Here is a 15,712-nt window from a genome sequence, read left to right on the forward strand (position 1 = left end):
CCTGCTGCCCAGCGGCTCCTCTTGGAGGGTTACTGACCTACACTGAGCTCCCACAGTATATTGGCTCAAGTTGCAAACTAAAACAATAAGATGTGCCACCCAAATGCCTCCAATCCTGTGCCAGGCACAATTTGCCTCATTCAACTTTGAAAGCTATGGACATCTGTTCTGTTTAAAGAATATATGTCTCTAGGTGAAACATGTTCGCTGCAGACTGTTCCTTTAGAGGGGCTAGCCCAAGAGAGCGGGATTGGGGTGTATGCGTGTGTCAGAGTGAATTCATTTTTTAGTTTTAAAAATACTTAGTTAAAATACATTAAACACATTCATAGATATTTGTTTTGAAAGTCAGTGGAAACTATCTTCCCCTTCCTACCTCCTTTCCTGGGTTAATCTGGGTTATAGTTTATAAAGGAAATGGATGCAAGGGACATTTTAGTGATATGTTTCAAAAATTCCCTGAAAAGAAGATTCAGTAAATAAGGAGAGATGCCCACTCGGAGAGATGCTGTGTATCTGCAGCTTCCACTGTTGATGCACAGAACCTCTCAGAACTTGGTGTATACCATTATACAATTGGTAATGACTATATTGGGGGTGTTCCTATAGATTTCTTTTTTAAAAAAAATCTGGAAAGGTTAGTGGTCAACATGTTTTCCTATTTTGTGCAATTAGAAAGATTCCTTTGTAAACTTCAAGGGATTTTATAATTTGTCTGTTTTTTGTTTTAAAACAAAAAACAATCAGTGCCCTAAATGGCCCTGCTGTAGGTAAGAACAGAGAAGGTGAACAATGAAGGCTGGGGAAGGGGTGGAGGAAATAATATAAAAAAGAGCAACATTGTCCTTGGTGGAGCTCCCAATTAAGCCATCTGATGTAGAACATATTTCATGGACTATATTCTGCAGCTAGATGTGTAATGTTACACAGATGTGCCCAGCTGTGATAAGTGTTTCATTTTATATTTTAGCTACCCAGAAAAGTGGAGTAAGGACTGACATACAAAATATACAAATTAAACAGCATCAACCAAAAGATGAATAAAAAACACCTTTAAAAAGAGCATATGGTGAAAAGTAAAGAGAACTGCTTCTATTTGGGTTCACCCCCATCTTATTAGAAATTTACAGACGTAAATATTGAAGTCTATAGCTGGAGCAACTGTTCCTCATGACCAGCTGTTGAAATTACACCATGTGTCATTATCAACACAAGCCTGTCTCTCCATCTATCTAGGTTCCTATCACATTCCCCATCACCACAGTGTCTGAGCATCTATGGTGATTAGCATAATCATTTTTTGGAAGACAGCAGCAGGAAGTTATTGTGAATTAATGGATATGCAAGGAGTCAGAATATGCAGGATAGCAATGGGAAACTTAAGTCACATTCACTCCCTGATCAGGCTCTTTATTTTCATGGCTGCATAGTAGGATATTACTTTTGGTTGGGAACAGATGGACACAGTGCCTTAGCCAACACTGAATGTCTAGGCACATAGCAGTCACATGCTTTTTGAGGTTTTTGCAACAGATGATTTCAACATTTGTCAACACATTTTGTTGTGTGGAACATAGTGCTCACCAAAGGTGCTGAATTCTGAGTACTGGAGACTCAGGTCTTATTCTTCAAACAGGTCCAGCAGAGGCTAGGGCACTGGATATCTGGAAGGACTATCTGGCCAGTATTGCTAGCTGTGCCACCAACCTGCTGGGCAAGTTACTTTCACCTCCGCATCTGTTTTCTTCCTATTTAAAACAATTTTCTGCCCTCTTTAAGATCTAAGGATAAAAAGTGTAGTAGTACTATTAGTTCAGTCTGCAGGTCCCTACCAATACTTGACCTCATGCTGAGACTGCCTCCAAAGGTCCAACTGATTGTCAGTTGTGGTGGTGCTTTTTAGTACACCTGCCCACTGGGAACTAGTCTGAGACCACCAATATATTTGACATATGCTATTGAAGAGTGATCAGAGTATTAACTCCAGACTTCCTTGCCCCTGTTAGATATGTACCATTGAACTGGAGGTGAAAGAGTCCATAACCCGTCACTAATTCCCTGTGTATTCTTTTCCCTAGTCTGTCTTTTTTTTTCTTAATTAAGCAGTAATCTCTGTTATGGCATGAACTGTCATCTCATTCACATCAAATGTGTTCGCTATTTTATCTAGGTGTGAATCAGTACAACAGACATCTAAAACTCTTTGTGGAATTATAAACTGTAATTTAAATATGGGAATTGTTAATTAACCGAAGAGACTCAGATTGTGAGCTGTATCTGAAATCAACAAGGCTGGACTTGTCACTGTTACAGGATGCATGGATCCCATGATTTTCATGCTTTTTAAAATAAAAAAGAACCATGGCTTTTGGCATCTCTGTTTCCTTGTTTGTTTTGCTGGTGGCAAGTTGATGGGTGGGTAATCATCTGAACAAAGGTCACTACTTGGTTAAACTGTAACTATAGTCTGCATGATGAGCAGGAACTCAGAGTAACACTGGGGACAAAGGACTAGAGAATTGGACTGTTAGTGAAAGACTTAATTCTCGAAGAGGTCATGGGATGCCATACTGGAAAAATCATGGGATCAGGAAAATTGGTGATTCCATAGTTCTAGGGCAAACTTTTAAAACCAGCCTCTGTTTTGCTACCTATAGTTAACTGATGCCAGTATGGTTTCATACTGGATCAGACTGCACAATCTCGAATGCCCACCTGAAACTTTATCAAAATTAGCTACATCTTTGGAGAGGTTTGCAAGATCTTCACTTCCCACCTGCGAATCTCCTTACTAGCTGAAGAACTTGTTGGGAACTGGGCATTTCTGTCTTGGTCATCCTTAGATCAGTGGCTGAAACCGGAGCTGCGTGGCAGGACCAGGGAAGATGGGAGGCAGGGGAAGCTGGAGAGGAGAGTCCAGAGTGGAGCTGGGTCGGGAAGACGGAGAAAACCTGGAGCCCAGAACGTGGCGGTGCCGGAAGGGGCTCCAGTGGAGCCTGGGGCTGGGGGAAGCCGAGGCAGACACAGAGTACAGTGACCGTAGCAAAGCTGCACGGCTGGCAGGGGGAGGCTGGTGGCTTGTTCCTGTTACCACCCTCGGCCCTTTGCCAATCCCAAATCCTGAACTTGGTTTACAACTTGTGGGATTCGATAAATACTCCGCGTGGGTTGATCTGTGAGATTTAAATTCCACTTGGCGTGTACCCCTCAGCACCTCTCCTTCTGCTGGTCCTGGCAGGGGTGATGTGACTTGTTCTCCCCCAGGGATGGGGAGCTGCCATTCTAGCCCCACTCTTCTCATTGCCTTGGGCCCCTCCCACTGCCAACCTCTCACATTCTCCCTCTTTACTCCATCAGATGTTCCTGTCCCACACCTTCCCTCTGCACTCACCTGTGCTCCCTTCCCCCTCCCATTCCTACTCCTTCTCCTCTGCCCCTCTCAGCGCCTGTTCTGGACCCACATTCTCTTGCATTCTCCTCTGTCTTCTCCCACACCAAGCTCCCCAATCCCCCCTTGTTTACCACCTTCCCTCCACATTCCTCAGCACACTCCCCAGTCTTCCTCTTGCCCTGCAGAACCCCCATGACCTTGCTAGTGCTTCATACTCTCCAATTCCCTCTCTCGGACAACCTCCTCCTGCCCCCTCTATCCCCTGCACATCCTCCTCTCTCCCTTCTGAACCCCCATATGATATCATGTTCGCGCTGTTTGTAGTCTAGGTTACATAAAGTGATTGGGTTATCAAAGTGTAAGTGTAATGAGTACTTAAGAGAGAGACATTTACCGTTTATTAAATGTAGTACAGTTTGTCCATTGCTATGTACAGATGTTACTGGGAATGATACGCAAAGTCTGGCTGTAATTAGTTTCCTAAATGACTCTCAGTTCAATAGATGGTGGTGAAAAGGACCTTTGATGGGATACAAGTGACAGAATCAAAATAATAACATGTAATCTCTTTAAAAGGAATATGAAACTTTAAGGGCATGCATGGAGTCTTTGTATTAATGCATTTTGGTATATTTGTGTTTTTAAGGGAGCTTGGGAGACCCAAATATTCTTTGTGCCCAGGCCCCAGTTATTCTTAATCTGCCTCTGTTCCCACCCCTTTCTCTTACTGTTCTTGGCACAATGGGGTCTTGTTCTCAGTTGGGGCCTCTATTAATAAATAAGTATTAATAAATAACTTCTCAGTTCTGAAGATTAGCAGAGGTTCAGGTTTTATATCCAAAATTACTTATGCATCTATCTATAATTTTGAGTTAATAATAAACAGTGCATCATCAACAAGTTGCTGCTTAGTGTTATCATCTGTGGCTGCAAACAAAAATGTTCTTTAAGAGGCAATGCTTGTTTTCTTCACTGCAGTGACCAAAGCCTCCTGTGCAGTTCAGTCAGAGCAATTGTGCTTTGCAATGGGGGTTGGCTTGATGGGCCAGATGTGGGGGAGCGAAACCCTCCTGTGTACAGTCCTTTGTCTGGCAATGTGTAGGAGACAGTGAGGGGGTGGAGCATGAGCCACAGATCCTCCAATTCCTCCCTCAACAGAAGTGTCACCTACAAACTACTGCAGTGATTGGGCTGAAGTACCTTCATGGAGTGGCTGTACAATCTTTGAAGAAGAGTCCTCTGCCCTGCTCATCTCTCCAGCATGTGCCCCAGTTACCATGACCAGGTGCCAAGAATTGAAGCATGAGAAATTTAAGGTGCAATAAAAGGACACCTGACAAAATGTCATGGGATGCTGTTCTGGGAAGAAAGACTGCTAAGCAAAGATGGGGTCCATCTATCGAGGAAGGGGGAGAGCATATTTGGATACAGACTGGCTAACCTAGTGAGGAGGGCTTTAAATTAGTTTTCACGGGGGACAGGTGACAAAAGTCCACAGGTAAGTCCAAAACATGGAGACCTGGAAGAAGGGTTGGAGTCTGGAGGAGCATGGGCTGTTATAGCAGGGTTAAGGGAGAGACAAGAGAGAACATAAGGGGAAAATCAAATCAGTATCTTAATGTCTGTATGCTAATGTGAGAAGTATGGAGAATAAGCAGGAAGAACTTGAAATGCTAGTTAATAAACACAACTAGGACACAGCTGGTATCACAGAGACTTGGTGGGATAATATGCATGACTGGAATATTGGTATAGAAGGGTACATCTTGCTCAGGAAGGACAGGCAGGGAAAAATGTTGCTTTATAAATTAAAAATGTATACACTTTGACTGAGTTTAAGATGGAAATAGGAGACAGAGTTGTTGAATGTCTCTGCATAAGGATAAAAGGGGCAAAAACCAAGGGTGATATCATGGTAAGGGTATACTACAGACCACCTAACCAGGAAGAAGAGATGGATGAAGCTTTTTTTAAACAACAAACAAAAGCATCTAAAGCACAGGACTTGGTGGTGATGGGGGACTTCAACTACCTAGACATGGACAATAATACAGCAGGGCACAGATTATCCAAGTTCTTGGAATGTATTGGAGAGCATTTTTTAGTTCAGAAGGTGGAGAAAGCTACTAGGGGAAAGGCTATTCTAGATTTGATTTTGACAAATAGAGAGGAACTGCTTGAGAATTTGAAAGTGGAAGGCAACTTAGGTGAAAGTGATCATGAAATGGTAGAGTTCATGATTCTAAGGAATGGTAGGAGGGAAAACAGCACAATAAAGATAATGGATTTCAAGAAGGCAGACTCTAGGAGACTCAGGGAGTTGGTAGATAAGATCCCCTGGGAAGCAAAAATAGGAAGTATGGCAAGAGACCACCCTGGCTTTACCAGGAGATCTTCAATTATCTGAAACTCAAAAAAGAGTCCTACAAAAATGGAAACTAGGTTAAATTACAAAGGATGAATATAAACAAATAAGACAAGTATATAGGGACAAAATTAGAAAGACCAAGACACAAAATGAGATTAAACTAGCTAGAGACACAAAGGGTAACAAGAAATCATTCTATAAATACATTAGAAGCAAGAGGAAGACCAAGGACAGGGTAAGCCTGTTACTCAATGGGGGAGGGAGGAGAGAACAATAACAGAAAATGTGGAAATGGAAGAAGTGTTAAATTACTTCTTTGTTTCAGTTTTCACCAAAAGGTTAGTAGTGATTGAACATCTAACATAGTGAATGCCAGTGAAAATGAGGTAGAATAGAGGTTAAAATAGGGAAAGAACAAGTTAAATTTACTTGAACTACTTAGATGTTTTCAAGTCACCAGAGCCTGATCAAATACATCCTAGAATACTCAAGGAACTGACTGAGGAAATATCTGACCCATTAGCTATTATCTTTGAAAAGTCATGGAAGATGGGAGAGAAAGGGCAAATATAGTGCCCATCTATAAAAAGGAGTCCTGTGACACCTTAAAGACTAACAGATTTATTTGGGCATAAGCTTTCATGGGTTAAAAAAAACCACGTCTTCAGATGCAATTGAAGAAGTGGTTTTTTTACCCACGAGAGCTTATGCCCAAATAAATCTGTTAGTCTTTAAGGTGCTACCGGACTCCTCATTGTTTTTGTGGATATAGACTAACACAGCTACCCCTCTGATTCTTGATATCTATAAAAAGGGAAACCCTGGGAATTACAGACCATAAGAACCTAAAAACATAAGACTGGCCATACTGGGTCAGACCAAAGGTCCATCTAGCCCAGTATCCTGTCTTCCGACAGTGGCCAATGCCAGGTGCCCCAGAGGGAATGAACAGACAGGTTATAATCAAGTGATCAATCCCCTGTCATCCATTTCCAGCTTCTGGAAAACAGTGGCTAGGGAAACCATCCCTGCCCATCTTGACTAATAGCCATTGATGGACCTATTCTCTGTGAACTTCTCTAGTTCTTTTTTGAACCCCCATTATCTGGCAAGGAGTTCCAGAGGTTGTTTGTGTGTTGTGTGAAAAAATACTTAGTTCTTGTGCTATGAGAAGGAGTAAATAACACTTTCTTATTTACTTTCTCTACTCCAGTCATGATTTTATAGACCTCTATCATATCCCCCCCCCCTTAGTCGTCTCTTTTCGAAGCTGAAAAGTCCAAGTTTTATTAATCTCTCCTCATATGGCAGCTGTTCCATACCCCTACTAATTTTTGTTGCCCTTTTCCGAACCTTTTCCAATTCCAATATATATTTTTTGAGATGGGGCAACCACGTCTGCATGCAGTATTCAAGATGTGGGCGTACCATGGATTTATATAGAGGCAATATGATATTTTCTGTCTTATTATCTCTCTCTTTCTTAATGATTTCCAACATTTTGTTTGCTTTTTTGATTGCCGCTGCACATTGAGTGGATGTTTTCAGAGAACTATCCACAATGACTCCAAGATCGCCTTCTTGAGTGGTAACAGCTAATTTAGACCCCATAATTTTATAGGTATAGTTGGGATTATGTTTTCCACTGTGCATTACTTTGTATTTATCAACATTGTATTTCATCGCCATTTTGTTGCCCAGTTACCCAGTTTTGTGAGATCATTTTGTAGCTCTTCACATTCTGCTTGGGACTTAATTATCTTGAGTAGTTTTGTATCATCTGTAAATTTTGCCACTTAACTGTTTACCCCTTTTCCCAGATCATTTATGAATATGTTGAATAGGACGGTCCCAGTACTGACCCCTAGGGAACACCACTATTTACCTCTCTCCATTCTGAAAACTGACCATTTATTCCTACCTTTTGTTTCTATATTTTAACCAGTTACCAATCCATGAGAGGACCTTCCCTCTTAAGCAAAGTAAGCTGTCATGGGATAAGAGCCTTTGGTGAGGGGCCTTGTCAAAGGCTTTCTGAAAATCTAAGTATACTATATCCACTGGATCCCCCTTGTCCACATGCTTGTTGACCCCCTCAAAGAATACTTGTAGATTCGTGAGGCATGATTTCCCTTTATAAAAACCATGTTGACTCTTCCCCAACAAATTATGTTCATCTATGCATCTGACAATTTTGTTCTTTACTATAGTTTCAACTAGTTTGCTGGGTACTGAAGTCAGACTTACTGGCATGTAATTGCTGGGATCACCTCTGGAGCCCTTTTAAAAATTGGCATCACATTAGCTGTCCTCCAGTCATTTGGTACAGAAGCTGATTTAAATTATAGGTTACAAACTACAGTGAGTAGTTCTGCAATTTCACATTTGAGTTTCTTCAGAACTCTTGGGTGAATACCATCTAGTCCTGGTGACTTTATACTGTTTAGACCAGTCAGCTTAACTTCAGTATCTGGAAAGATAATGGAGCAAACAATTAAGCAATCAATTTGCAAATATCTAGAAGATAATAAGGTGATAAGTAACAATCAGCATGGATTTGTAAAGAACAAATCATGTCAAACCAACCTGATAGCTTTCTTTGACAGGGTAACAAGCCTAGTGGATAGGGGGGAAGCAGTAGATGTGGTATATCTTGACTTTAGTAAGGCTTTTGATACTGTCTTGCATGACTTTCTCATAAACAAACTAGGGCAGCAAGTGGTTGGGGGCGTCCGGGATTTTTCCTCCCTCCCCTCCCTTCCCCTCACACAGAGTGTGGCGTGGCTGATTGGGCACCTGGGCCTGATTTAGCCACTCCCATTGGCCTCCAGCAGGCAGAGTCCCTCCCCCGCTCCCCCTTCCTCTTGCCTCAGTGTTGCATTGCCAGCACTCTGCGGGGGAGGGGCTGTGTGCTCCGCAGCCTGTTTGGTTTGGCTCCACCTGGAGCCAGCAGCTCGAGCGGCATGGTGGTAAGGGGAGTCCCGGGGGGGCAGTCAGGGAGCAAGGGGGGGTTGGATGGGTCGGGAGTTCTGGGGGGGCTGTCAAGGGGCGGGGGTGTGGAGAGGGATCGGAGCAAGCAGGGGACAGGGAGCAGGGGGAGGGTTGGATGGGTCAGGTGTTCTGGGGGCGGGTCTTGATAAGGGTTGGGGCAGCCAGGGGACAGGTAGGGGGTAGGGTGCTAGGGGGCAGATAGGGTGGGGGGGTCTCAGAAGGGGGCAGTCAGGGGACAAGGAACAGGGGGTGTTGGAGTTCTGAGGGGGGCGGGAAGTGGGAGGGAGTGGATGGGGGTAGGACTCGGGTGGGACTCTCCCCCCATCCTCTTTTTTGATTGTTGAAATATGGTAACCCTAAAAAAGCAGTGCCTTGGCTCGGCAGGGAGGAGCTGCCTTCCGGAGGCACCGGAGAGCCAGAGCATCAGCTTGTGGGGGCAGCAGCCCTGCAAAAGCAGCGGCACCGCTAGCAGGGAGCAGCCACCCCCCCTGCCCCTCCTGCCCAGGCTGCAGCCCGGTGCGTCCCCCACCCGGGGGCTCCTGCAGGCTGCAGCAGATGCATGCAGTCGGCAGCTCCCATGCGCCCCCTGGCTCCCCCCTCACCACGCTTGGGCTCTGCGATTCCCGGGCATGTGAGCCACTGGAGAGCAGGGCCGTGAGCCTGCTCCAGGAGTGGCAGCGGCAGCTCACACAGCCGGGAGCCGCAGAGCCGGAGCGTGGCAGGATGGAGCCGGGGGGGTGCACGGGGGCCACCGCCCGCATGCATCCACTGCAGGAGCCCCGGGGGGGGGCATAGGGTGGGTTGCAGCCTGGGCAGGTGCACCCCCTGTCTTTCCCCTCACCGCGGTAGGGTTCTGCAGCTCCCAGGCGTGTGCGCCGCCGTTGCCCCTCCTGGGGCAGGGTCAGGGCCCTGTGCCCTGGTGGTGGCTCACATGCCCAGGAGCCACAGAGCCCGAGCATGGTGAGGGGGCAGCCGGGGGGTGCATAGGGGGCCAGCACCCACATGCATCTGCTGCAGCCTGTAGGAGCCCCTGGGGGGGGGGTGGCGGGCTGCTGCCTGGGCAGGAGGGGTGGGGGTGTGGCTGCTCCCCGCTAGCCGTGCCGCTGCCTTTGTAGGGCTGCAGTCCCCCTGTGCCGTGCCGGCTCCTCCATGGCTGGGGCTCGCTGCCCCCGCAAGCCGATGCCTCCGGAAGGAGCTCCTCCCTGCTGAGCTGCTGCAGTGGCCCAACCCCGGCAAAGCCAGTGAGTGGACTCAGGGCGGGGGCTGCCGGGGTGGGATGTGGTGCGGTGGGCTCGGAGGGGGGCTGTGCACCTTCCAGGGGAGTTCAGGTGGCAGAGAGGGGCAAACCTGGTCTGGGGAGCAGCCCCTGGGCACGGCTGGCCCCTGGGGTCTATAAAGGCTCATTGGGATTTGCCCCTCAATGAACCGATGTGCGGGGGGGAGGGGGGGAGGGGCGCAAGGTAGAAGTTTCGCCTAGGGCGCAAAATATCCTTGCACGGTATGTGCATAGGTATGTGTTTGCGAATGGCAAGAGCATTTCCACTCTCAGTTGCTGAGAGTCTGGGATTCTCCTTTTTCATAGAGAGCCAAAAGTTCTCCAGTGCTTTTCTTTTGGATTCCATCAGCTGGGTACGATACTTGACAGCTCTGACTCTATTTCTTCGTCAGCAAGAGGGAGATGTGTAGCTGCCAAATCCGCACATAAAGGGTTTCTAACCCAGTCAAGTTTCACCATATTGATCTCCATGCATAATCTGACACATCATTACCACAGCTGGTAATACTCAAGGGATGCTTTCAGAGCTTTTGATGCCATAGTCACTTGTTTTTTTTCCATCATGTCTCTTTGACCACCCAATGACTTAGCACAGCATTGGAAAAAATTTACATCTTTATTTGCATGTTCAGAATGTTACGAATCAAGTGCTGTCTGTGCTTCAGCAGTTTCATGATGTCATTTGCTCAGATCTCAGAATACAGAATCCGTAGCAGTCTTTGCTCGTGATTGACAAGAGTCCATGAGAATTCCAGTTTTACATATTCATCTTGATATTTGCTTAATTTAAAATGGAAAGGCTCTTTGATATGACTGTTCACAGCAGACTTACTAGTGCCAACACTTGTTGAAGGTTCATGTACAAATTCAGCTGGATTACTGTCGGCATCAGTGGTTTTTTATATTTTTATTGGAGTAATGTTAGCATCTGATGAGGAATCAGAAACATGCAACATTTACTACTACCACCCACAACCCACTTATCCATGTTGTTTGAAAAAGATCGAACTAACCTTTAGAAGGGAATACACACATATACCATGCACTGGATACTGACTATCCCTAGAGTCTTTGCTTGGTGCTTTTTATGGTGCCAAAAGCCGTGCATTACTGTAGAGCCTTGTGCAGGACTATTGTTTAAATCCTGCTCCGTAAACAACATTGCCCCTGCCAGCAGCCACGCTCTCCAGCCACCCAGATCTGAAGGCAGGGCCACCACAAGCAGCGCAGAGGTAAGCGTGGCAATGTGAAAAGGGATATTTGTCAATATCACTTTCCACAGCAGATTTAGCGCCCCATTGCCAGCAGCAGCATTAGTAAGGATGGCCATGGGATGCTAGTAAGTCTGCTGTGAAAAGTGATATTAACAAAGTTTCTTCGCTCCCCCACCAGAAAACCTTTTGGTCCGGCTGGGTTGGGGGTGCACCCCAAATTTGTACACCACTACCCTTTAAATAGTTTATTATAGGATTATCTGCAAGCAGTGTCTTTGGTGTGAGATCTAAAGAGATCTAAAGAGACCTGGAGAAAGTGACTGATCCTTTGAGACTGGGATTAATCTAAATATTGCTGTGATCCTTGGTGTAAGGAATCATCTACCACAAAGGTAGGTTGGCCTAGGTGACAAGATAGGTCAGAGTACCCAAGGGAACTGCAAAAAGAAGAACAGGAGTACTTGTGGCACCTTAGAGACTAACAAATTTATTAGAGCATAAGCTTTCGTGGACTACAGCCCACTTCTTCGGATGCAGGGGACTGCCTGACTCCATTGTAAGGCTGTTATAGTGCCTGAGACATTTACACTTGATAATTAATTGCTAAAATCTAAGTATAGAATTCACAGCCAATTTGGGGCTTGTGCTTTGAGTCTGCCCTGAGGCTGGTACTCACGCTCTTGAGTCACTGCAAATCAGCTTGAAAAAAGTAACTAAAAAATACAAATGCAAAATGAAACTAAAATTGATTATTTAGATGTTTAAATCATGACTGATAAAACTTTACCCCTATATATACCTTCCATCAAATGATTCCAAAACATGGTATGAATTAGCTGATTGTGTCTCACAGCTCTCCCTCCACTCCCTTGCAGGAACACAACCCTATAAGGTGGGTACTGTATTTAATATTCTCATTTTACAGATGGGAATACTGAGGAAGAGAAAAGTTAATGGCACCAATTTCAAACTTGGGTATGTAAAGCCAGATGCCTAAATCAAACCTACATTTATTCACCTGAACCATTTTCTGCCAGACTAGTAGAACTGGAAACTGGAGGGCTGGCAAGGTCCCTGTCTTAAGGAGCTTACACACAAATATACAATAAAAGAAAGATAAAGGTTGATATTTTCAAAATAGCCTAAGGGATTTAGACATGTGTCTGCCACTAAAATTAATGTGTCTACATCACCTAGAGTGCTTTGAAAAATTTAACTATGATCTCTGCCCTGAGGAGCTTATACGTTAATAAAAAAACACTTATGAACCAGCACCTCAGCTGGTGGAGATTGGACTTCTATGGAACTACATTGATTAACACCAGCTGTGTTAATCCTATGTGTTAACACCAAACAAAAGGAAAGAAGACTGAAAGTATAACAAGGGTTATGATGAAGACCAGGCAGGTCATATTTACTTAAAAGTACACAGTCCCAAAGGGCTGATTCATTTCAATAAGGCTTCTGAATACCAAAACCATACAAAATAAATCCCTTTCAGTGCTGACGTTTTAGAATATAAATTCTTTGATGCAGAAATAATTAGTGGCTCAAACCCCATTGTAGAAAAGAAGAAATTCCTCTATAGCTGGGCAACTATGATGGCATTGATAGGAGTTAGGGACAATGATCAATAGCTTTCATTGTTCCTCATCAGATGAATCCACACGGTGATTAGGAAGGATGGTCCACTGGTTAGGGTACTAATCTAGGACTTGGAGACTGGGATTCGGTTCCCCGCTTCACTACAAACGTCTTGCAATTCACTTGGGCAAGACCGGGATTCAGTTCCCTGCTTCACTACAAACTTCTTGCAAGTCACTTGGGCAAGTCACTTAGCCTCTCTGTAGTTTAGTTGCCCAGCTGTAGAAATGGGGATGATGGACCTTTCACCTCGCATCACAGGGGCATTATGAGGATAAGATTGTGAAGTACTTTGAGATCTACTGCTGAAAAAACACTATATAAGAGCTACTTGTGATTATTAGCTCTTTTCAAACCATTTTAAATACATAATATGTGTAACGTTGTCACAACTCTTTATTCTATGTCTAAAATATGTAAATATCACTGGGGTGTGATAGATAATTTTATTTCTAAAGGACAGTATAATAATTTTAAAAAATGTGCACTTTATTGCTATTATAATATGCATCAATAGTCATAACTTTTATTCACCATCCAAGTAGCTGAGTCCCTCTAGTGGCATAAATTCAGCATTTTAGCAACATTCCATTTAAAATATCCAATTATATCAGTAGATTCAATGCTAGCACTTTTTGAGGCTCTCTAAAGGACTACTGTGACCTGATCTTGGGACAGACACTGTGCACATCCATATTAATAAGTATAAATTGATTTATAGCCATGTGGCAGCAAGTATAGGTGCACTGGAAGAGACAAGAAATTCAGAGAATGAGTGATATTGATATTCTAGGACTCTAATTGCTTTAAATAAGAGACACAGTGTCAGGAGTAACGTAATGCCCAGGGTAGCCAATAGGGATATAGGCTTATAAAAAAATGTATTGTGAGCAAGGAGCGAAGTATGTTAAGTGCATTGATCTCTGCTTATCTTGTAAATACACATCGCTCTCACTCTCTCTCTCTCTCTCATGGATATTTGGAAGACAGGAATCTAAGGCACCAAAACCAAGCTGGCATCCACAGGAAAATCAAATGGCATGAAAAACCCACAACAGTAAGTATTCACTGTATTAGATGTTTATTAAACTGTATGGATTTAATAGCAAATAAAAGAGAGAACTTTAATGGATATTGGTTGCAGCTGATCTCTCTTAAGAACCATTTAACGGAACGCAGCCTCTTGAGATTTGTAATTTCACCTTTGCCTTTCCAGATGACTGTTTATTATACATGTGGTGGCAATCTCTGGACAGTGAGTAATCCATTCATTATCAAGGCTGACAGAGTAAACGTGTGTGCAGCAATGACTCCTTAACCCTGCTGACAGCAAACTACAAAGAAGGAAAATGATGAATCCGGATAATTTAACCTCCCTAAGCTTCCTCTCAGCAATTCATAGCAACGCTAGCAATTTATTCTCAGGGCTCCAGTTTGTTCAGTCTTTCAAGCCACTCATCATCCCATGCTACTCCCTGGTGGTTTTTGTTGGCATCATTGGGAATTATCTCCTCATTTATGTCATCTGCAAGACGAAAAAAATGCACAATGTCACCAACTTCCTGGTCGGCAACCTGGCTTTCTCAGACATGCTTATGTGTGCAACCTGCGTGCCCCTGACTCTGGCTTATGCCTTTGAGCCCCGGGGATGGGTTTATGGACGCTTCATGTGTTATTTTGTGTTCTTAATGCAACCGGTCACTGTGTTTGTGTCTGTCTTCACCTTGACTGTCATAGCTGTGGACAGATACTATGCCATGGTGTATCCTCTCCGGAGGAGACTCACTATATCAATCTGTGCTTATATTCTGGCTGCGATTTGGCTGCTGAGTTGCATCTTGGCTGCCCCAGCCTTGGTCCACACCTATCATGCTGAGTTCCCAGAACTGGACTTCTCCATCTGTGAAGAGTTTTGGTTCCATATGAAGAGGGATCACTTAACGTATGCCTACAGCACTCTCATCATCACATACGTACTGCCTTTAATAGTCATCTCCTTGTCCTATCTGCGGATCTCTGTCAAACTGAAAAATCGAGTGGTTCCGGGAAACATCACCCAGGGCCAAGCTGAGTGGGACAGGGCTAGGAGGAGGAAAACCTTTCGCTTGCTCGTTCTGGTGGTGGCTGCCTTTGGAGTCTGCTGGCTCCCTCTGCACATCTTTAATGTGATAAAAGACATGGATATTAACCTAATAGATAAACAGTATTTCAACCTCATCCAGCTGCTGTGCCACTGGTTTGCTATGATGTCTGCCTGCACCAATGCCCTCCTTTATGCCTGGCTACATGACAGCTTCAGAGGGGAATTGAAGAAGATGTTTGCCTGGAGGAAGAAGAAGATTGGACCTGCCACTAACTGCATTATGGCCAGTGTGATGCTATAAGTCTGTGTGTGTGTGTGTGTGTGTGTGTGTGAGATTCAGTTACAATGCATTTCCTTTCCAGTGATGAGTGTAAAGCTATGTCTACACTAGAGAACTTACAGCAGCACAGCTGTACCAATGCAGCTGCACGGCTGTAAGATCTCTCATGTAGCCGCTCTATGCAGATGGGAGAGAGCTCTCCTGTTGACATAATTAATCCACTCCCCAATGAGAAGTAGTAGCTATGTCAGCAGGAGAAGCTCTACCACTGACATAGCACTGTGCACACTACCACTGACGCCGGCGTAACTTGTGTTGCTCATGGGGGTGGAATATTCACACCCCTGAGCAACATAAGTGGTAGTGTAGATCTAGCCTTAGTCTTTCCTATTGTTATTGATGACCAGGTTGTATGTTCCTCCAATGTGTTACCCTCAGGACTTGACTGTGGCAATCCAGGGCCCC

The 15,712-nt window shown here is 44.5% G+C and overlaps 1 protein-coding gene across 1 annotated transcript; it reads left to right on the forward strand.

The window, feature by feature from the left end:
• The first annotated feature begins 14,230 nt into the window (after nucleotides 1–14,230).
• Nucleotides 14,231–15,268, forward strand: LOC128841314 (prolactin-releasing peptide receptor-like). Its single transcript, XM_054036262.1, has one exon. The coding sequence runs from the start codon at nucleotides 14,234–14,236 to the stop codon at nucleotides 15,266–15,268; it is 1,035 nt and encodes a 344-aa protein (XP_053892237.1). The 5' UTR covers nucleotides 14,231–14,233.
• Nucleotides 15,269–15,712: the final 444 nt, after the last annotated feature.

Source organism: Malaclemys terrapin, chromosome 7 (assembly GCF_027887155.1).
Source record: "Malaclemys terrapin pileata isolate rMalTer1 chromosome 7, rMalTer1.hap1, whole genome shotgun sequence".
NCBI classification, from domain to species: Eukaryota; Metazoa; Chordata; order Testudines; family Emydidae; genus Malaclemys; species Malaclemys terrapin.